This window comes from Echinops telfairi, unplaced genomic scaffold, assembly GCF_000313985.2.
Source record: "Echinops telfairi isolate 266 unplaced genomic scaffold, ASM31398v2 ScPeMD7_2186;HRSCAF=2738, whole genome shotgun sequence".
Taxonomy (NCBI): domain Eukaryota; kingdom Metazoa; phylum Chordata; class Mammalia; order Afrosoricida; family Tenrecidae; genus Echinops; species Echinops telfairi.
In genome coordinates, this window is record NW_022106084.1 from 8772965 (window position 1) to 8796708 (window position 23744).

Here is a 23744-nt window from a genome sequence, read left to right on the forward strand (position 1 = left end):
TAAATATATTATATTATCAAGAATTTGGTTTTATCTCTCTAGAGAACCCTGTCTAACACACTGAATGAAGGTCCTGCCTCTGAGCAGTGTCTTTCCATGGTATTATCTGAATTCAAGTATTTCTAAATAACTCTGCTTTTATATTTGTTTCCTTGGAACCTATCGATTTCATTCCTGAATGCTCACACTCTGAATTCCTAGAGGAAATTTTTTTATGTCCTCCAAAAAATGTTTGCAGACATTCCCACTTTCTTACTCTCAGAATGTTGGAGCTTTCCAGGGATTCACTTCAGAACTGAAGTGTAAACAGAAATGACATCTTATTTGCACCCGATGCTGCTCTAACACTGGGAAAGCGCTGACCTGCCAATTGCATTTCTTGCCATCAGCTGCCATCTCACGCTGAGGTTCATGTTCAGTATGTAAATGTCTGGTTCAGAGTGGGTCAGGTCAACAGGCCTTTCCTCGCTCCTACTTGTAACCGTGACAGGCCCATGACACGTATCAAAGGCAAGATGGTCTGGTGAGAAGTTCATCAAGCTGGAGATGGTGAGATCAATGAGCAACTCGGAAGCTTTGAGACCACATTTAATATGCTGGCTGAGCTCTTTTCTTTCAGGAAGACAGGCTTCTTCCAGATGAAAGGTGGCATGCCCAGGCTGAGAGCTTCAAGAGGCCATATATCTGAGGTCTCAATGGATCAGTTCTCTCGCAGGCTGTGTTTGAATCCGCAGAGGCCCTGTCCTCTCGATCAGAGCACCAGCTGTTCCAGACGGGAAAACCCTGGGTGCTTTTTGGATTGGAAATGCTTTTAATCATGCAGGAATGTTATCATGGAAAACCATGTAGACAGGGGATTGGATAGCTGCCACGGGGCAGCATGATCATGAGGGCATCCTATGCTTAAGACAAGCATCTTTGCCTTCCCCCTGCAGAGGTTGCCCCTGAGTGGCTGAGCGGGCGGCCTCAGAGTCTAGGGGTGACGTTGCTCCGGGGACCTAGGACATTAAGAGGCAAGGAGCTGATTATTTGGAACTGTATCACCATCTGCAAATACTTCATTTTGTATCGAAGTAGTTCGCTGTGGCTTAACTGTTTCCTGGATGACAGGTGACAATGAGGTCTAAGATCTTAAATGGCTGGCTGATTCCTTCGTCTCCCACAATGGAATATGCTCACAGATCAAAGCACTCATCTTCCCAGAGCAATTGCCAGGCTGATGGGCAGCAGGGGAGCTCAGTCTTAGGGCTGGTTCCAGCCCGCAGACTTATCCATAATCAACAAGAGACACACTGTCATTGTAGATTTCAATGCAAGTCAAGGGAGCAGCCATGGCGACTCACTCTCGTCCTCCCTTGTAAACCCTGGAATGCCTTCTCTAAATGTGCTTATGCTTTGCAGTCACATAAACCCAGAAATTGCTGTTTTGCAAATAGAGCAAAGCGTAGCTGCACATTTGAAATGGTAATACCATGCCAGGGCTCTCAGTTATCCTGACTCACAGACATTCAAACTCGAGTGCCCTGGTAACAACGTGACATGCAGTCTCCTCTGTGGTTCTTATCTTCAGGTGTGGGGAGAGAGCATCTAGGCACAGGTGAACACTATGAATATAGATGTGCTGAAAGCGTCACCAAATGCCCTTTCTTAATATTTACTGAACACAAAACTTAGAAAACGGATTCCACGTATGGCCTAATGTTAAGAGAACGTGTCTGTAGTCATCAAGCATCTTCACAGTTTATATTGAGGTTCCCAAATAAGAGACAGCAAGTCATTCCACAGCCAAGACCCAAGTTTCTGCATGAAGTCCTTGGAAGTTCTTCCCATAATTGGTACGGAGCATGTGCCCTTAGAGGCGCTCTGGCGGCACAGGGGTTATGCATTGGGCTGCTAACTGCAAGGTCAGCAGTTGGAAACCAGCAGTGGCTCCAAGAGAGACTTTCCTCGCCCATAAAGAGTTACAGTCCCAGAAGCCCACAGGGGCCGTTCTACCACGTCCTTTATAGAGTTGCTGTGTGTTGGCATTGACCCAAAGGCAGCAAGGGGGTTTTATGTGGCCCTGCAAGGAGTGGCAGTGGGAGCTGGAACAGCCACTCTCTCTGTGCCACAGTTTTTCAGCTCTGTCTCACATTTATTTTTGGTCTATGAGGGTATCTTGAAACGGAAGAGCACATTTTGTGACAAAGAGACCGACCTATTTCTAGAGGGTTTGAAAAGGGTATTGGAAACATCACCTGGGCCAGACTAGGAAGGAAGGAATGGTGATTGGCTTCTGAAGATCTGCCAGTGGAAACCGAGGAAGCCCAGCACGTCTGATCTCTCATCACGGGAATGGTACAGGAGCAGGCAGCATTTTGTTCCCTTGTGAATGGGGTCACTGGAGGTCAGGGCACCTGGAGAGCAGCTGCTTCCATCACCACCAACCACCATCTAGGAATGTGGTCCTCAGGGGACCCTTTTCAGGACAAGGGGGGCTTCGTCTTTTGCATCCTCATGAATTTTTTACGCTTTGTTTTCTAACTAAAGAGATGTAGATAGGAGACACATGAGACTCTACAAACCCCCACCTCCACCCCACCCCCGGCCCCCCGCCCCCTGCTAACGTACAGTAAATGTGAGTGGAAGCCTATTCCATGGGTCTTGACTCTGAGGCCCAATTGTCTAAGGAGAAGATACTGCTATGCTGAACCCCACTCCTCCAGCAAAAGGGGCGAGAAACCCCCACCGCAGTGACAGTTTGCTGCAAAGGCACTCTGATTTGATTCTGAAGCATTTCCCCTGCAGATGAGATTTAGAGGAAGCTAACACAGACTACAGTCTCCACTCCTTTTGAGGAGAGGAGGCAGGTGGTCTGCGCTGGGAAGGATGGAGACACTCAGGGATCCTGGAAGAAGACACTCGGGGCTAGGGATGCATGAGGGTCCCGGAGAAGGCCACAAGGGAGAGGGATCTGGTTGGGAATAGATCCCTAGGGTTTTTCCCAAGGTGCCTCAGGGTATCCTCAGACTGCAAACCTTCCTTGTGAGGATGAAGTTGTTTCCTGCTTAGGCAAACGGGACAGGGCCACCACTGTCCACAGTTCATGGCTCATGGGAGAGTGCTGATGGCTCAGCCACGGGAGCCGAGGAGCGGCAGCTGGCCTGTCTCTCCGCCTGAGATAAACAGACACTTGCCTCCTGGTCCCTGACTAAAGCTGCAGAAGGCAGCAGTCTGCAAACTTATCAGTTACTTCATGTTCCCAGCCTTGTGCTCCCCTCCCATCTGTACCCTCAAATAATTGTAAACTGTCCTATTTGGGTAAACCTGTCATGCATGGCAGGCTACATTCAGGGAATGTATTTAAACCTGCCTCAAAGAAAGTGCCAGGCCCTGGAGTGTCTCCACGGAGGACCCCATGCATCTATCCCTGTTCTTATCTATAAGCTTCCTCACTGCAGATCGTGCCCCTCGTGAACATGCTAATTTGTGACATAAGAGCCATTCTCTATTCTGTCTTACATAAAGGAGCGTACCACGTGTCTTTTCTACTTGTGTCCTCTTTTTAAAAGGGACACATCCTAAAGGCCAATAAAATTAAGAAAGGGAAGAAGAAACACAGGTGAAAGGAGGAATGTCTTGGATTGGGAATTCTAATATCCGATCTTTTATCTGTGTTTGAGACTTCATGGGCTCTCGAGCTGCTTCGCTATCCGTATGTCATCCTGTGGTGACTTGCACGTTGCTGTGCTGCTAGGGGTTAGTCACCAGTATTTGTAGTGCTCTCAGGATCACACATGGCGGCAGGTTCCAGCAAAGCGCCAAGATAAAAGACAGAGAAGGAAGGAAGGTTAGGCAGTCATTCTCTGAGGGATGAGCTCTTGACAACCTTATAAAAAGCAGTGAGACACTGTGTGATATAGTGCCAGGAGATGAGCCCCTCTGTTTGAAAGGCTCTCAAAATACATCCAGGGAAGGGCTGCCTCCTCAAAGTCGAGGCCAACTTGATGATGTGGGTGGAGCGACGCTTTGGGGGCCTTCATCTTTGGATAGAGCGCAATTCAAAATAAGGAGGGAAAAGTGGCAAACATTCACTAGTAATCCGAACATGGAATGTATGAAATATGAATCTAACAAAATTGGAAGCTGTCAGAAATGAAATGGAACGCATAAAGATTGATAGGGTATCCTGGGCATTAGCGAATTGAAATGGGCTGGGATTAGTCATTCTGAATTGGATAGGTGGGTGATTTACTATGCGGTCAATGATACATTCAAGAGGAATGCCACCACATTCATCATCAGAAATGTCTATCTTGAAGTACAATGCTGTCTTTGATTGGATAAAATCTACACACCGACTAGGAAGACCAGATAATGCAGCTATTATTCAAATTTACTCCCCAAGCACTAACTAAAGGGTATGACAAAAACTTTGAAACATTCTTCCAACTTCTGTCTGAAATTGATTAAGCATGCAATGCAGGTGTATTACTGGTGATTGCAAGGCAGAAACTGGAAACAAAGAGGTAGAATTATGACCTTGGTTATAGACATGATGCTGGAGGTAGCTTGATAAAATCTTGCAAGACCAATAGCATCTTCACTGCAAATATCTTTTTCAATAACACAAACACCAAGTAGAATATACAGGAACCAAATTGACAACATCTGTTGGAAGAGATGAGGGAGATGCCCAACATTATCAGTAAAAACCAGACCAGGACTGACTATGGGATAGGCCATCATATGCAAGTTCAGATTGAAGCTGAAGAAAATTCCAAAAAATTCACAAAAGCCAAAATATGAACTTGATTACAGCCCACTTAAATTTAGAGACCATCTCCAGAACAGATTTGGTGCATTGAACATAATGAAGTGTGAATCTAAACGAGGGCGGGGTGAGCTGTAGGACGATATGAAGAACATGCTCATAAAGAAGGCAACAAGTCATTTAAAAGATAGGACAGCAAGACCAGAGGAAAATTGATGCCAAACTTGCCTTTGAATGGAAGTGAATGGAAGAAATAACGAAGTTAAAAAGCTGAACAGAAATGATCCAAGGCTGCCCGAAAAGACAAAGTATTAAAACAAAATGTGCAAACACCTGGAGTTGGACAACTGAAAGGAAAAAAACACATTCCACATTTTTTAAGCTGAAAGATAGGGAAAAAATCAAGGTCAAGTTGCAATGGTTCATTCTATGGGAAAATATTGGCGGATGCAGGAAGTATTCAAAGACGATGAAGGAATACACATGGTCACTGTACCAACGATCCGGTCAACATTCTTTGCACTGGATGATACTGAAGGAAGAAGCCCAAGCTGCACCGAGCACTGAGGAAAAGCAAGGCCCCAGGAATGCATGGAAAACCACTCAGCCATCACTGCGAGAAAGCTAGAACGATAGCTACCAGGCCAGCCAACTGGGGTGAGTCTATATTTGTGTGCTTGCCGAAGAAAGGTGACCCAATAGAATGCGGAAAGTATCGAAGAAATAACTAATATCACACGCAAGGAAAATGTTGCCAAACATGAGTTTTTGAAACTTTCAGCAGTGCATTGCTGCCAGAAATTCACCCAGATTTGGTAGAGACCTGGACAAGGGACATCACTGCTGATGTCAGATGAAGCTTGGCTGATAAACAGAGAATACAAAAATCATGTTTCTTTGTGTTTCATTGACTATCTAAAAACTTTCAGCTGTGTGGATCATAACAAATTGTGGATAATGTTGCAGAAAAATGGGAAATCCAAAACACTTACTTGTACTCACGGGAAGACTGTACACGGGAGGCAGCCATTGACACAGAACAAGGGAGAATTGCATGATTAGAAATCAGGAAAGGTAGGGGGAGTCGATTGCAGTGATGACTGTATACCTCCACTCAAGGGGAGTGAATAAGAGAAGTGTAGGTGAATGGATGCAATGGATGGTGTAAGATATGGCCATATATAATAATAATAATAATATATAATATAATAATAAAGGTTCCTAGGGGAGAGGGTAGGGCTGGTAGGTGAGAAAAGGAAGCTGATATCAAAGAGTTCAAGAAGAAGAAACAGTTTTGAAAATGATGGTGGCAGCAACTGTACACTTATACTTGATCTAATTGATTTACGGATTGTTATAATATCTGTAAGAGCTTCCAATAAAATTATGAAAAAAAAAATAAAATAAACTACATCACCAGGTCTTCTTAGCAATTATTAAATGCTACCAATTAAAAATTAAAAAAAAGAAATCCGGAAAGGTGTGCATCATTGTTGTGTTCTTCATGATACTTTTAAATTTGCATACTGCGAAATAATCTGAAAAGTTGACGAGGCCAAGAATGCAGCATCGGGTTTGGAGGAAGACTGATTAGCTACCTGAGATAACACATAGATAACAAACCCTTGCTTGCTTCAACTTACTGATGAAGCTCTAGAAGTACAGCCTCTGATATGGATTACACTGCCATGTTAAGAAAATGAAAATCCTCACAAGTGGACCAATATGTAATATCATGATCAAAGAAGGAATTAGCGCTGTTTCAAGGATTTTATGTTACTGGGTTTCTCAACCAGCACTCAAGGAAGCAGCAGCCAAGAATTTGAAGCATGCATTTCACAGGGCAAACTTGTGACACCAGTCTGCTTTTAAAGTGTTAAGGGGCAAAGACACAATTTTGTGAGCACTAAGGTGTGCCTGACCCAAGCTGTTCTATTTCCAATCACCTCATATGCATGCAGGAGCTGGACACCAAGTAAGGATGACTAGAGAATAATGGATGTATTTGAATCATGGTGTGGGTAAAGAATCGTGCAAACACGACGGATGGCCAAAATAACAAACAAACACGTCTTGGAAGAAGTACAACCAGAACATCCCTTGGAACGAGACTGGCGAGATTTCATAGCATATATTTTGGACAAGTTATCAGGCAGGATCCGTCCCTGGGAAAGGACGGCAGGCTTGGTAAGGTGGAGAGCCCCAGAAAAGAGTAAGACTGTGGTACAGATTGATACAGTGGCTGCAGTGGTGCCTTCAAACAGTGATTGTGAGGTTAGCTTAGGCCCAGCCAGTAATTTGTACGCTGGGCTTAGTGTTGGCTCGAGGGTACCTAACAACAACACAAAGAACTACCACTTATGTAAAAGTGAGAAGAAAATTCTAGGCTCTGGAGGAAGACTCATCAAGAGCCAGGGGAATATTACATCCACTAAATACATAAAGATGCATTTTTGAGTTGAACACATGTCATGTTTATTCAACACATCAGATAAGCTACTGTTTCTGGATCAGGATCAGAGTTGACAGGACGTCAGCAAAGACCGTTGACAGGACGTCAGCAAAGACCGTTTCTCAGAGGAAACTCATACCACATGGCTTCTTAAGTGGCCAATTTTGGACTCCCCACCAACTCATGTTTATTGCTTCCTTGTGTAAACTCTGCGGACCAGGTTTCCTGTCCAAGTACATTTCCTCAAGCACTCCTCAGAACGCATTTGGGCCGGTTTGAGATAGATCGATGCTGCCATACCCAGGGCCCTTTACTCACAGCTAGTCACAAGGGTTTTTAAGGCTGGGTGGTGGAGCGGCAGTGCATTGACTGGTCTGCTAACCACAAGAGTCAGCAGTTTGAGACCACCTGCTGCTCCATGGGAGAAAGATGAGGATTTTTACTCCCAGAAAGAGTTACAATCTCAGAAATCCAAAGGGGTGAATGTCTAATTATGAATTGGAATGTTTTAATCAATTCAATGGTGGCAACGAGTTTTGAGATGGAGTTGGAGCCAGCCGGTACCTCCACCCTCCGCCCCATAGGCTACCCTGGTTTCCTCCAGTCCGAGCTGGAAGGAACGCCAAGTGAGTCATGATTTATAGATGGTTCTGGAAACTTTGTGTAGAGATTCACTGAGAGAAATAAGGAAACGTACAGTGCTGCCGACTTCCTTGAAAAATAAAGGGAAGACGTAACAGCTTCCTGAGTAGATGTATCATGTTCCTGGAGAATTAGTGGAAGGGGAAATAAGAATCTATATCCTTTTGCACCTTTCCTCAAATCATGCCTGGCATCTTCACACATATAGAGCTGCTTGTTTTCCTTTGATCCTAAGGAACATTTTCTCCACTAAAGCTAACCCCCTAATCTCCAGCCTGGGCTTGGGTGGTCAGATGTTAAAGGTATGTTTTGGGTGTGCCCAAGCCTGCAGATAAAAGTTGGAGGGTAACATTTGATCTTTCCTACAAATGAGCCCTTGTACTAGAGTGGAGAAGAAACACTGTGATTTGGGTCTGGTCTATGAGCTTGGGGTTACGAAAGAGAAAATATCAGAAACATTGAAGACATTTGTGTGACTTGGCTTTAGTTGTGCTCCTTAAAAACTAATTTGAAGTCATAACCCCTGTGTATGGGAACGTGACCCTGTCTGGAAGTAAAGTCTTAGCAGATGTGATAATATGAGGTCACACTGTGGTACCAAACCAAATCAAACCCTACGTATGGCTGTCCAGTCAATTCTGACTCGTGGAGAGACCCGTGGCGCAGATGGGAACTGGGCTCCATAGGGTTTTTAAGGCTTGGAGGTTTTGGATAAGATTTCCAGGCCTTCCCCCCAAATTGTATCAGAGTAGGTTCTAACTGCCAACTTTTCAGTCGGTACTATAACATTTAACTATTTACTGGAGTGTCCTTTTTGTTAGATGCTCTTGAGGTGGTGCTGATTCATAGTGATCTTATGTACAAGAGAACAAAACACCGCCTGCTCCAGCTACCTGCTCACAGGGATGATGTTTCAGCCCCATGTCGCAGCCGGGCTTCCTCTTTTTTGCTGACCTTTCAATTTACCAAGCATGCTGCCCCTCCTGATAACATATCTAACACCTGTGCGATGAAGTCGTCCCCTTCTTTCTTTTAAGGAGCCCTCTAGCTGTACTTCTCCCAAGGTATATTTGTTTGCTCTCCTGGCAGTTTGTGGTGCTTCAAATCTTCCTTTCCAACACCACAATTCAAATGCATCAATTCTTCTCCTGTTTCCTTACTCATTGTCCGGCTTTCGCATACATAGGAGGGACATGAAAATACCCTGCCATAGGTCAGCTCACCTTAGCCCTCAAAGGGACATCTTGACCATTTAACACTTTCAATGAAGTCTTGTGCAGCAGATTTGTCCAACGCAACACATCACTTGATTTCCTGCTGGCTGACTTCACGGTTATGGATGCAAGTAAAAGAAAATCTTTAACAGCTTCAAGTGTGTCGTCACTGATCAAGCTGTGAGGAGTTTGCTTTCTTGACATTGAGTTGTAATCCATCCTGCAGGCTGGAGGCTGCAGTCTCTTATCTTCATCAGTAAGGGAAGATCACTTGCTTTCAGCAAGCAAAGTTCTTTTCATATACATATCTTAGTTTGATAATGAGCTTTCTTCTGGGTCCTGATGCTGTCTGTGGTCTTTGTAAAGCACAGCTTCTCAGATGACTCATTACGGATACAGATTGAATAAATATGGCTCAACCACATCAAGAAGAGCTGTACAATCAACACCACCGTCAGTTTTAGACATTTTTTCTGCGTTCTTAAACTGATTGTCGTCAGCATCCCATTTGTTCTCAGTCTCTCCTGCCATAGCCCCAAGGGACCATTAATCCAGTTACAATTTCTGTAGATTTATTTACCCTGGACTTCATACACAGAAAAACAATATAAAATCAGGTCACAAAACTAAAACCAATAACAAAATAAAACAGATAAAAACCTCAGTCAAAAAGAAAGTAGAAAATATTAAAAATCTAGAATAAGTTTAAATTAATTAAGGGAGATCAAATGACAGGGTGAGAAATTTTGGCTTCAATGAAACTGAACAATCTCCTTTCGAATGCATTCTGCATGTTAGCAAGGTTATTCACATCCCTGGTCGATGGTCAGAGGGGATTTACCAGGGGCTTAATCCATCTGCATTTCTCCTTTACTTTTTCTTTATAACTGAAACAGCTTTTAAATGGGTTACAGGGGAGCTCGAATGATACACTATTACATTTTGGCCTAACTATGTCTGCCATAATCAACTTTACAAAGCTCTTTGTCTGATAACAGGGCTATTGACAACCTTTAACTATGGTCAGAGGGGAATCACCAGAGGCCTGGTCCATGTGTGGACCTTGCAAATGGGTTTTAGGTTTCCATTGTCATCCAAGGTCTTCTGAAAACCAGGTGTTCCAATGGAAGCTTTGAAACCATTCCCTCCTTCAGATTTGGATTTTATTATTGACAATCCTTGGATCACACAGGCTGGTGTTCTTCTTCTCCATGGATTTAGTTGACACATCACTTAGAAAGATGCTTGTTTGACAACAACCTTTAAGACTCCAGATAATATTCTTTCATGTAGTGGGGCACCACCTATTCTTCACCACACTTCACTATAGTATCCATATTGTCAGTGATCTTTTCATGAGCTCAAGCATCAAACAGGGTCAGGTCATAAGAACTAATTGTTTTTAGACTGGGGCTAGAATTAAGTGAAAGCCCAAAATCTATTCATGCGTCTATGGTTTATGTATGTCTCCTGTTCACCTTAAAGACGTTGCTGTCATTTTAAGTTTGAGAACATGATCAATAACTCCCCTGGGGCATTACTTCAACTGCCATCAGGTCAATCCTGACTCATCGGGACCCTATAGGGCAGGGTAGAACCACCTGAAAATTTTCACAGGCATAAAAAATTCTAAGGAGCTGGCTGCTGGTTTTGAACTGCTGACTTTTTGGTTAGAAGCCCAAGGTGTACCCACTCTACCTTGATAATGTCTTTAGTTTAGCCAATGATATCGAATTGAAAACACTGCCGAGAAAAGGAAATTATCCGAGTATAGGTCAGCTATGAACCTCAATACATGAATTGCTGAGTTGTCGGAATTAGACTCTTAAATGACCGGACCCCAGATACACAGACAACAAGGGCTCTGTGTGTAACTTTTGGGAGAACCACCCATTTGTTTTCTGGATCAGCTTCACTTTTTGACATTCTCACAAGTGCACAAAAGTTCCAATTTCACCCCATCCTTGCTAATCTTCCTTGCCAAAGTTTCTGATTTTTCTGATAATAGTCATCCTCTTGGGTTGAAGAGGCATCTCGATGTTTTTCTTCTTTTGCTGCTGTTGCTGTGAATACACACAGCAAAACCACGTACAATTAAGTAACACCGACTGTGTTTCTCAAATTGTGCCTCCATTCTCACCTTCCTTTTCTGAGCTATTCTTCCTTCTTTAGCAAAAAGTCACGGTCCCCTTAACAAGCCCTATTTAATCTTTTAAGTTGCTGCTCTCAATTTGATCTCACTTGAACACAACTATCAATAGGAGAGAAGGAGCCCTAATGGCTTTGAACCCAGCAATTCCCCTCCCGGAGAAAGATGTGGCAACCTGCTTCTGAGAAGATAAACAGCCTTGGCAATCAGCTCTCCTGGGCCCTATGGGTTGGCTAATAATAGTATTGTATCGGCTTGTTGGCAGGGGCTTCCTGTGCAGTTCAGAGCTAGGTGGAGAGATTGCTGGGGGTTTTCTCCAATCTGCTTTCCCAAATTTGGTATTGTGAAAACGTTACTTCTCTCAAAGGGAAAATACACTTTATTTTAAATCACAATTACCACCTACACCCCTTTTACCCTTAAATCAAAGTTAATTTGCATGGTGATTTTCTTAGAACTCCTGTGACTTATATCTCTCTATTCTAAGAGACTAAAAAATAGGTACTTTAGATTTGAGTTTCTATTCCTGATCTTAAGACCGATGTTTTAATATCTCTATGATAACCATCATGGAACAGAAAAGTAGTTAGTCACTGTTTCACTGTTGATGCAGGAGGTGTGAGCGGAGAGAAAATACTCAAAGGGTATTTTTTTAATTGTTTTATTAGGGGCTCATACAGCTCTGATCACAATCCATACATAGATCAATTGTGTAAAGCACATTTGTACCTTCATTGCCCTCATCATTCTCAAAACATTTGCTCTCCACTTAAGCCCCTGGCATCAGGTCCTCATTTTTTCCCCTCCCTCCCCGCTCCCCTCTCCCTCATCAGCCCTTGACAATTTATAAATTATTATTTTGTCATATCTTTCCCTGTCTCCCTTCACCCACTTTGCTGTTGTACATCCCTCAAAGAGGAGGTCACATGTAGATCCTTGTCATCGGTTCCCTCTTTCCAACCCACTCTCCCTCTACCCTCCCAGTATCACCACTCACACCACTGGTCCTGAAGGGATCATCCACCCTGGATTCCCTGTGTTTCCATTTCCTATCTGTACCAGTGTACATCCTCTGGGCTAGCCAGACTTGCAAGGTAGAATTCAGATCATGATAGTGGGGGGCAGAGTAAGCATTTGGGGACTAGAGGAAAGTTGTATCTTTCATCGTTGCTACATCCCACCCTGGCTGGCTCGTCTCCTCTCAGAGACCCATCTGCTAGGGGATCTCCAGTGGCCTACTAATGGGCTTTGGGTCTCCACTCTGCACTCCCCCCATCATCTACTATGGTAAGATTTTTTGTTCTGATGATACCTTATACCTGATCCCTTCGACACCTCATGATTGCACAGGCTGGTGTGCTTCTTCCATGTGGGCTTTGTTGCTTCTGAGTTAGATGGCTGCTTGTTTACCTTCAAGACCTTAAGACCCCAGACGCTATACCTTTTGATAGCCGGGCACCATCAGCTTTATTCGCCACATTTGCTTATGCACCCATTTGTCTTCAGCGATCGTGTCATGGAGGTGAGCACACAATGATACGATTTTTTTGTTCTTTGACTCCAGATAACTGATCCCTTCGGCACCTCGTGATCACACAGGCTGGTGTGCTTCTTCCACGTGGGCTTTGTTGCTTCTGAGCTAGATGACCGCTTGTTTACCTTCAAGCTTTTAAGGCCCCAGATGCTATATCTTTTGATAGCCGGGCACCATCAGCTTTCTTCACCACATTTGCTTATTCACCCGCTTTATCTTCAGCAGTTGTGTCAGGAAGGTAAGCATCATAGAATGCCAATTTAATAGAAGAAAGTATTCTTGCACTGAGGGAGTACTTGAGTAGAGGCCAATGTCCTCAAAGGGTATTTTTATATGCAGGGTCACCTGTATAGGGGTTCAGGTTGTCATGCAGAAATACCCAAAGGAGAGCATGCACGTGTACACACACACACACACACACACACACACACACTCTGTAAAGCTAAGCATATACTCATGAAGGCTTAATCACTTGGTGCCAAATCACTGCCATCAAGTTGACTTTAACTCATAAGCAATCTTATTGGACAGAGTAGAACTGTGCAAGTGGATTTTCAAGACTGTAAATCTTTATGGGAATAGAAAACCTCATCTTTTCTCCATGGAGTTCCTGGTGGTTTAGAACTGCTAATCTTGGCATTAGCAGCCCAACTTGTAACCCACTACACCATCATCCTCACAAGTCATGGCCTTGTGTCCTATCCAAGTTGTAGCAGTTAGATAATTTTATGTCACCTTTAATCTTCATGAGTATGGGGAGAGCCCAACCTGTCAATCTGATCACAGCCTAATGATGCCTCCTGGGGCGTGTGGGCTTTTTATAAGTGGAACCTGGGAATCTCTCTCTCTTCTCTTTCTTCTTCTTCTTTCTCTCTCTCTCTTTAAATCTATCTCCCCACCCCCACCCCCACCTCTCTCTCTCTGACTTCACCTTCCTGCTTGCAGGGTCTGTGCTGCCAATCTGGAGAGCTGTTAGTACCCGGCTACGTTTCCATGGGTTTTGGATCTATGTGACTGCACCAACTGGCGTGTGATGCCCTGTTTCCTGTTTCATGATTCTGTATCACTGGCCTGCAGCTACGTGAGTCTGAAGAAGGATTTATGGATTAGCATCCAACATATGGACTTGGGTTGGGATGCCTTCTTGATATGTAGAATTACTTCCTAATATAAAGCTCTTTCATACACATAGATGAGTCACGGGACTTGTTTCTCTAGACAACTTGGGCTAATACTGGTCTCATCTGCTCTTCCTTCTTACAGGGCAGAGCCACCACCCTACCTGCTTCCGGTAACTCAAGGGAGTAGACATGGTGTGGATACAATTCTGTGGTATGTGAGCCTCCTGCAGTTCAAAACCCCCAGCCACTCTATGGGAGGAAGATGAGGCTTTCTGCCTTTGTAAAGATTTACAGCCCCAGAAACCCACAAGGGGCAGGTCTACTCTGTCCAATCGGGGCACTCTGAGTCAAAATCAACTCAATGGCAGAGAGTTGGACGTGAGTGCTCATGTGTACTGGCTGGATGTGCTGTCTGCCCTGCAGGTGATGGAAAGAGTAAGACCTGACTGGTCTGCGTGTTCAGCCTGACCCTCAGATATACAAGTATGTTCCGTATGTTGTTTCTTAAAGAAAGGCATACCGCCCCCCAGTTTCCATGAAGCAACGGTCCTTGAACGATAGAAGCTCTGGGCAAACCACGACTTACTGTTGTTGGCAGTGAAGATGCTGTCTCCTTCCTGAGGAGTGGGCTCTGAATCCTGAACCACCTGCAAGGCTCCTACAGTCCGGACAGCAGGGTCTAAAGTGACGGAACTCTCGTTCACAGTCGTGTCGCTGGCACCTGTGATCTGGCTGGTCGGTGGGCCTCCCAGAGAGCCCTCAAAGTCTGTGGGCAAGTTGTCCATGCAGTCGGCGTTGGGCTGCCAAAAGTTTGAAAACAAAGAAAAGATCCATTTTTAGTGTATGTGCCCAAAATGTTTATGACCTAAATCTATGTGCGTCTTAACGATGAATATATATACTATTTTCCTCCTGAACTTTATTTAAACTAGTCCATGTAGAATTTCTATAAGAGCAACATGGGAAAATCATGCAAAAAATTCATTTCCAGAGTTTTCCACCACTGGAGTAGCAATATCTCTACATTAAAATAACCACTTAGCGGAACAAAAGAATATTTATGGATACTGACAGCACTTCCTTATACACAGTGCTTACTTGCCATATCAGGCCCGTTATCTACAAACACAGTAATGACACAGCAGTGGTGGAGGGAAGAAGAGAATCTGACTTTGGTTCCTCAAAGATACACACACACACATACACACACAAACACAGGGCAGGGCTATTAAAAAAACATAAGCTGAAATACCTTCTGTAGGAAAAGATCCTATTGACTTAAACCTGTGGTTGATCATGTATTAGCAAAATCCTCTCAATTAAAATTTTAGAGTCAGAAAACCAGGATGAGACTGGTTTCCTCAATCGCCCACTCATCGCAGGCTTCAGCGTGTGTATCCTTTCCTTCCTTGCGCTTCCCCAATGCTGCTGATCATGCCACCCAAACCACAAAGCAGTAGATTCTCTCTGCTTTGTAAGACAGGCTGGGTTGGCCAGGGTTGTTAGATTATAGTATAATTGGGCAAAATCTTTGTAAGTTTCACTTGTTGGTTTTAGGATTGGTGTTTGACATGATATTGAGAATATATATATATATTACCCTCATAATTGCTTTCTAAACTCTTTTCGGTAGTTAATGCTTTTACTCAAACTTAGCATATATTTTTTAAAGATACAGGAACATGTTCTTGAGAGTATTGGAAATAAATATAAATTTGTCTAGTTTGGGCCTTAACTCCAACATTCCTCGAGAGACCCTAATTACATGGTTGTTATTGTTGTTGCACTTTCTAGGTGTACAGATCAGGGTGGACAGGGTTTGATGAGGAGGATTCTGGGTTGGCAGTGAGTCCACTAGCCTCACAATGACTACATTGAGTTCAGGGTTGATTAAAAGGAAGACTGTACCCCTCAGAGACCCAATGAAAAGAATACAGCAAGCCCCCCGTCTCCTAGCGTCTGTTCTTCAAAGGTGTAGTGCACGTCTCCTGCACTCGAGCCCTGCATTTCCAACTCTCAAACCTCATTGCCATAAAGTTGATGCTGACTCATATCGACCCTACAGGGTAGAACTGCCTGTGGGTTTCTGAGGCTGTAACTCTTTATGGAAATACCACGTCTGGTCTTTCACCCAAGGAGCGGCTGTGGGTTTCAAGTGCTGGTCTTGCGGTTGGCAGCCCGATGGGTCACCCACTATGCCACCAAGGCTCTTGGTATTTCCAACAAGTTGGCTGGAAATCTTCATCTTACCAAACTTCAAATTCAGTGCTCTCAACCACCACTTATTCTCTGCGAACCTCTGTCGATTTGCTGTTGGAATTGGGCAAAATCACTGAAACTCAGTTTGCTAAAAATTAATGTACTCTAACAACGTTACCAAATTTACTGAATGTACTGCCTGTAATATTCGCGATGAGGATATATGCTAATGAAGCGGTCTTTCCCCATGGCCGATCTCCCTATTTTCCTCCAGTCAACTCCCAAGTATGCTCCATTCTCTACTCTCTTAGCAAAGTACTTTGGAACCTAATGAAACCAAACCCTCCTCTTCTAAGGAGCATAGCCCTGGTGGCATAGTGGGGTATACACTATGCTGCTAACACAACCTCAGCAGTTCAAACCCACTCGTTGTTGCAAGGGAGAAAGATGAGGCTTTCTGCATCCGTAAAGAATTACAGCCCCCCATCCACAGGGCCAGTCCTCCTCTGTCCTACAGATTTTCTTAGTCAGAATGGACTCAGTGGCATTGCATTTTTTTTTTTAGTTTTACCTTAAGAAATAAAACTATTTTCTAAGTTGCTTAGTGTGACAAAAACAAGCCTACCTTGCTGGCCTCCCTTCCAGCCTGCAGAAAAAAATACCGATCCTACATTTCACTATCTTTCAATACTTTTGATAATGCTGTTTTATGAGGAATAATTTTTGTCCTGATTAGCCCTCTTTTCCACTCCAGGCACTCAAATTGAGCCCCGCGGAATGTCACTCCGCCTTGTCCTAAGCAGTGCTCCCTCTCTGGGGGTCACGGCCGCGCTGGTAGCCCTGGATCCAGCATTTCTCCCATTGTGTGACTGCGTAGTGTCCACCTCATTCCGGAGCTCACAGACTTGCCAAGGGCAAGCAGCCCTAGCATCGTCACCTTGAATTCCACGCCTCCAACAGAGTCCAGACAGTGATTAGTTTCTAGGAACTGCTGATTTGAACATCTTATCTGGGTCTCAGGTTCCTGCTCAGAAAATTTGGGCATGTGAGTAGCGACCCTCGATCAAGGCAGGGAGGCCTTGAGAAAGGCTGAGAAGGTCTGTCCAAAGCTAAGGTTGGTAACATGGCTTAGAAGCCAAAGCAGTGTGTGCTCACTCAGAACCAAACTCACTACCACCACGTCGACACCACTCACAGCGACCCCCCTACAGGTTTCCAAGACGTCAACTGCTGGCAGCAGCAGCAGCAGGCCAGAGGTCAGCTGGTGCTTCCAAACTGCTGGTCAGGAAAACTTCACAAGGAGGAGTTGTGCGGGTTGCTCTTTGAGCCGTAAACATTTGAATACAATGCATACTCAATTTACAAATTCACTGCCTTTGAGTCTATGATGACTCATGGGTGACTCTACAGAACAGAGTAGAACTGCCCGTGTGGGTTTCTGAAACTTGCAATTTCTATAGGAGTAAATAGCCTCATCTTCCTCCCTCAGAACAGGTAGTAGGTTTGAACTGCCGACCTTACAGTGAGCAGTCCCACGCATAACCCACGTTGCCACCAGAGTTCCTGCAACGCCGATGTGCATTAGCCATTTGACACGTCTTTCAAAATGTTGATCTGATTGTTGACACAATTCCCTTCTTTTCTACATTCCCTTCCTTTTGAGGTAGAGTGTGATTCTTAGCTGACAGGAGCAGTGTGGCATCTCTAACAGAGGGGGCAGGAGAGAGACTGCAAAAGACAACTCTGAAACGGCTCCTGCCCCGCAGTCCAGGCCAACCCACTGTGACCCCACAGGAGGGGTAGAACTGCCCCTGGAATTCCAGAGACTATCACTGCTTACGGGAGTAGAAAGCCCCATCTTTTTCTCTTGGAGTGGCTCGTGGTTTTGAACTGCTGACCTTGAAGGTAGCAGCCAAATAATGAGTAACCCACTATGTCACCAGGGCTTTGTAGCTAGGGGAAATGTCCCCCAAAGATCAACTACGAAATCATTAGGGACTTGTGAATACAGCAGTTTCAGAGGCTTCTTATTCTGCAGCAATCGTATTATTCATAACAGGACAACAACCACAGGAGAGGTGTTTGCTGTGCGGAAAACGCAGGTCAGATGGTTCCATTCCGGAAGATTCACTGAACCGGCGTGCTTCCACCCTGCATAGGAAGACCTAGACCTGACGAGATGAAAAGGAGGACGAAGCGCTATCACGGAGATAATAGGATAAAAGCACTTCTAATCAGAAAGGACCCCTGCCCTCTCCAATTTACTGTTTGATTTCTCTCAGCAAAATACAACGGGAACAAGTACATGTTGTACTGGAATTTCACAGTTTTGCTCTCAGTCTCTAGCTCACTTCAGAGAACTCCCTTACAAAATAGAAATTAACCCGTTCTTGGCTTGTAACGTATACGTGCATGCCTCACAGAGCAAACGGGCCCCAGGTGGTCAATAAATACAAAGCAAAAGAACCCTCCCACCTGGGGTAAAGGGAGAATGGGTAGGAAAGAGGGAACCGATTACATGGAACTGTGTGTGACCTCCTCCCTGGGGGACAGACAACCAAAAAGTGGATGAAGGGAGACGTCGGACAGGGCAAGATATGACAAAATACCCATTTATAAACTATCAAGGGCTCATGCGGGAGGGGGGAGCGGGGAGGGAGGGGAAAAATGAGGACCTAATGTCGGGGGTTTAAATGGAGAGAAAATGTTTTGAGAAACGATGTACAAATGCGCTTTACACAATTGATGTGTGTATGGATTGGGATAACAGTTGTATGAGCCCCTAATAAAATGTTAAAAAAAAAAAAAAGAACCCTCCCACCTGTATTGGAATACACTGGTGGATCAGTATTGCAACCCAGTCGCTGGTGAGTGGACACTGGTCACTGGCGAACAGGGGGTCTCATCACTCCAGCTCCGGGGCTCCTAGCCTTCAAGAAGATGAGGAGGTGCAACCCCACGGACAGTTAGCACGCACCTAGCATACATCAGGGAAGTGGGAAGGAAGGACCAGGGAGCAGCAGTGATCCAGGGACTCTATCTTTTCAGTCCCCCTCGAATAATAAGAAAGGCATTTTGAGGGATCCAAGAAATATTTAAGATACATTCTTTAACCCATTTATGATGGAATTATTTTCTGCTTTGAAGTTTTTGCTAATTCCAAATGTCTTCAGTAATGGAAGCCATGCTGAACCCAAGCGGAGAAACTTGAGGTCATACAGATTTGGATATAGTTATGTTGGATACACATGTCCAAAGTGGACTCTGGTGGTAGGATTGCAGTTATACAGGTACCCTCCAGGTGGCAGCATGCTCTCCAACTGGGATAATCCTTTCCCAAGAAACCTGAGAGTTTGTGAACAGTGGCTGATAATTGTGCCTTGGGTCAGGGAAGTGTAAAGCTATATGATAAAGGTCTGCAGCTGGGTGGAAAGGAAGCGTCTTCGAAGGGAAGGGTTCTGCATTTGTTCAACAAAATGGAAAGTTTCAAAAAAGATTGACATAGTATCTTCTTGTTATAGTCTAGGTTCGAAGCTACCCCAATGCCAGAAAGATGGAGCAGAACATCCAAATCCCCTCCCAAATCCAGACTTCACAGCAGCTCTCGGGGGACAAATAAGAAAGCCTTGGGCAAGCAGGGAGGGTAGCCATATGCTTCAGGCTCTGCGAGCAGGAGCTCAGCTGTGTACTTCATCCTTCATGAAGGGAGTTCTGTTCTCTGGGGAATGCTTGGATGGGTGTCATGTTCCCCATCAGCTAGCTGGCCTTTAAAAATCCTTGGCAAAATCCAAAAGCTCCTACTGATGGTAAATTTCCTGGAAGTCAAGCATGCTAAGTAAAATCCCATCCAGATCGAGGGAGGCATCAAACGATGGCCAGAAGCCCAAATTTCTAACTATGAAATGTTATTAGCTTTAGAAATAAGCCAAAGAGCCAGCTCAGTAATTACTATTTTAAAACCAATTGATAGCTCTATTCTTACTACCTTTACAAATAGCTTCTGAAGAAATCTGGAGTCCGATGAAGACTCAGTAAAAGATGTAACTACCAGAGGTTGCTTGGTTTCCTTTTCCACTGCTGGAGACTGGGAGTTTTGGGAACGTACTGAGAAAGGAACACTAGGTCAAATGACATAACGGTCTTCCCTCAACTGTGAGCAATCTAAAGATTTTGGAAACCCAAGACAGACAGACAAGACAGACACATGCACAGGCAGACAGACATATATTCTCCCCGTCTCCGGTTAGAACCAGTTGAACGCATATTCTCCTCCTCTCCGGTTAGAACAGTCAGACATTTTGAAAGGGGAAGAAAGTGAGTCCAGACTTGTACGTCCCGGGATCTGGCAGAGATGTTGGACTTGCTGCAGGGTTTTATGTTCGCTGTAATTGATCTTCACCTTGGAGGCCTTACGCATTTGCCACTCTGGTCTGAATTTTTAATGCCCTGCACTGCCTTTCAAAATCGAACTCCCAACTGTAGTCATACAAGTTGATTTGCATCTGCTGCATCCACCATGCAAATCAGCATACAGCTGGCCTGGGGGCAGCGGGGCAAGGGCAGGAAACCCAGCCAACTCCTTTCCTCACCCTGCTTCAGGTGTGCCCTTTCCAACAGAGTCACTCCGACATCCCTCAGATAATTAAAGCAAACCTTTGATATCTGATCCGATCCTTCCTTCGTCAGTAAGCTCTTGGGACTGTTAATATTCCCTTTATTCTTGGTCATTAGTAGTGAGGAGACACAATATGGGGTGGAGGGTTTGCAGCAAAGTGGAGGGAGGGGGGGTAGGTGGGGGGAGGCTGGCAGCTCTGTCCTGTTGTCTAGCTCCTTTTAGAGACAGTGCCTTTTGTCTTTTCTCACAAGTCTCTTAGGACATTCTCAGATTTGGTGGCCTGCCTAGCTTCCTGCCCTTGTCTGCTTCGAGGGGGGTGATGAACGGAGCAGCTGCTGTCTCACCAAAAGGGGATTGTGGGCTTCACTTGATCTGGCCCTGGGAAAGCATTTCTCTGGAGTATCCAGCCAGCTGGTGGAATTCTCTCAACACTGTGGGAGACGACATTGTACAAAGCATACAACTGAGGGGACCAGCTTGAGGGGAGCCCTAGAGTTAACTGGCTCTGGCCCTGGTTTCCTGTTCATGCAAAGTCTCCACCACAGAGCTCCGGGTTTCACAGTCTGCAGGGGCTCGGAGCTGGGGCTCAGCAAACGTCTTCCCATCATGTTGCTGGGAAGAACTCAATTCCTCGGAAAGTTGAGTGACTGCACAAAACAGCAAGGATGGCATGCAGATCCCCCAGATGACCCATCGTGGCTGATGGGCACCCAAGAAGTAATCAATATGCAACTTGAGACCCAGCATGCTGCAGAGCTCTCCTCACTCCGCTGTAGCCCAGAAGAGACGCCTGTCAGCTGCACCAGCAGCGTCTTGACTCACAAATAAAACGGACACGGGGAAAGGGTAGTGACGGTCTCAGACTGAGAAAAAGCGAGAGAAGAAATGCTTTCAGAAGGGGGAGGTGGCTTCTCGGAGCTCCATCAGCTGATGCCACGGCTAGGTGAGTGGTAGGACATAGAAGCAGGTGTGTTGTTTTCGCTCTGCTTTGGGGGACCACGCAGAAAGACAGACATCGTGATGCTGTACACTGTGCCGTGCTTACCGGGATCCCTAGGGCTTTAAGAATGTTCATCTTGCACATGGGACAGGTGCGATGGTCTAGAAGCCAGGGGTCAACACAGGACTTGTGGAAAAGATGCCTGCAATGAGAACCATACATCTTAGAGCGGAGGTAACTGCAGAGACCACCTAGTCTACAACAGTCTGGTCACGTGTCTAGGGTCATTCAATTACTCAGTAGCAGAGCCAAGATTTGAGCCTCAAGTTCCAATGTGCTTCCTGCTGTACCTGCTTATGATATAGTCCAAATCTGTCCGGATCCCAGGAGTGTCTTATACTATTTATAATCAAGTCTTCTAAGTTTCAGAAAATGCAGAGAAAGTAGAACTGGAGGGCTCTCTCTCTCAACAGGAAGAACATTTAAAGGCAAGAAGCAGAGTGGGTGAAATGCACATACCTGACAGTGTGACTTGAAGATGCTACTTTTAAATAAATCTGACTACCCCCCTCCTAAACAGATGATAACTACATAGCAAAGGTTGGCTTTTATTAATACCTGGCATCTAATAAACACACAAAACAGGGGTAGGTGAGCTCGTGAAACACTGACAAGGGCTATGTGGGGGTCATTATGGCTACTGGCTGTCAAATCAGAGGAAGGTGCCCAGTGCTGGCTGAAGAGTGCACACTGTGTGTGAGGGTTCCCATGACACCCCATCCTCCTGTACCAAGTCTAAGGGACAGGAACCCCAATAACGAGTTGCTGCTGATTCCGGCTCATGGTGAGCCCATGAATTTCAGAAAACACCTGTGCTCCCCAGGGCAATCACTGACTGCCTTTTCAGAAGGGGATCGATCACCAGGTCCTTCTCCCAAGGTGCCTCTGCCTGGACTTGGGCCTCTAACCCTTGGGTTTAATAAGAGCTGAGTGCATTAACTACTATTCTTGACTATTTAATAGGCACAGGAAGACTTCCTAATGGATTGTCCCCAAGCCCGTGCTCTCGGTAGCCCACCCAGGGACTGGTGTCCAGTCAGAGTCTAACTTCTGCCTCAGAAGACTAGTAGAAGCAATCTGGATTTCCCACCTGGGCAAAGAGAGACCTGTCAGATTGAAGTGTGAGCACTTCCTCAGGACATTGGGTCATGCTCTACCCCCAGCGTCTCACTGTTCCTTGAATGCGCCCGATCTCGCTCTCTGATTTTGCTTCTTTTCTTTGAACGGTTCCCCAGATCTCATTTTCTTTGTGTAAGAGGGCTTTGGGCTCACGTGCTTAGAGAGGGCTTCTAAATTAGAGCTGAGCTCAGAAGATTTTTTCCAACTGGAATGCAAGAATCCCAGTACAAGGGATTCACTCTAAAGAGCATGGGATCAGCTGAGGGATTGGAAAAAAGAGAGCACCAACCAGAATGTGTCTTTGTTTCCAGATTTCTATTTAGGATGTCCTGGAGGTTAAGTGCTTGAACGGCGTGTGTCACATTCATCCTTCATTCATTCCTTTATAATCCATTCATTTGACAAGCGGCAGATGCCAGGAACTGTGATCAACACTGGTACTAAAAGGCTCTTACAGAGGCAAGAGTTAAAATGTCTTTCCTGAGCCAAATGCCAAACAAACACTTGTCAGGAATCCATTGACAAGAAATACTAGCTTCACATATAATTGAAATTTAGGCAAAGTTGCCTAATCAGCATGAGTGATAATTTCTTAGCATCATGAGTTTGCAACAGTCATCCAATCAAGAAAAACCAGTGTATCGTTCAGTGACCAAATTTCTCAAAACAAAAAGGAAAATTAAAAGTGATTATGTGCGCCACATACCCATCTAAACTTTCAAAGGTACTGTGAAAACTTGAGCCCCTCACCATTTCCAGTTTGGGATACTTCCTGTTTCTGGCTCATTAAACTCTGTTAACTCTAATCAAGTTGCTAATAGAAGCTTATTTTTTGTTGTTTCTTTTTCACATTTGGAATCAGGAGGAAACATGATATCAAATTGGCTTTTGCCTAATGGGAGAGGCAGGCATTAATACTTTTATTAATTATTAACAAATAAACTTC

At 44.8% G+C, this 23744-nt stretch overlaps 1 protein-coding gene across 1 annotated transcript in view; it reads right to left on the reverse strand.

Moving 5' to 3' along the window:
- Window positions 1-23744, reverse strand: part of RNF150 (ring finger protein 150) — a 168004-nt gene that overhangs the window by 61713 nt on the left and 82547 nt on the right. The window contains exons 4-5 of the mRNA XM_013007115.2: window positions 21725-21821; window positions 14452-14665 (exon numbers count right to left, since the gene is read on the reverse strand). Of these exons, the coding sequence (XP_012862569.2) occupies window positions 14452-14665; window positions 21725-21821 (311 nt within the window). The remainder of the gene's footprint in view (window positions 1-14451; window positions 14666-21724; window positions 21822-23744) is intronic.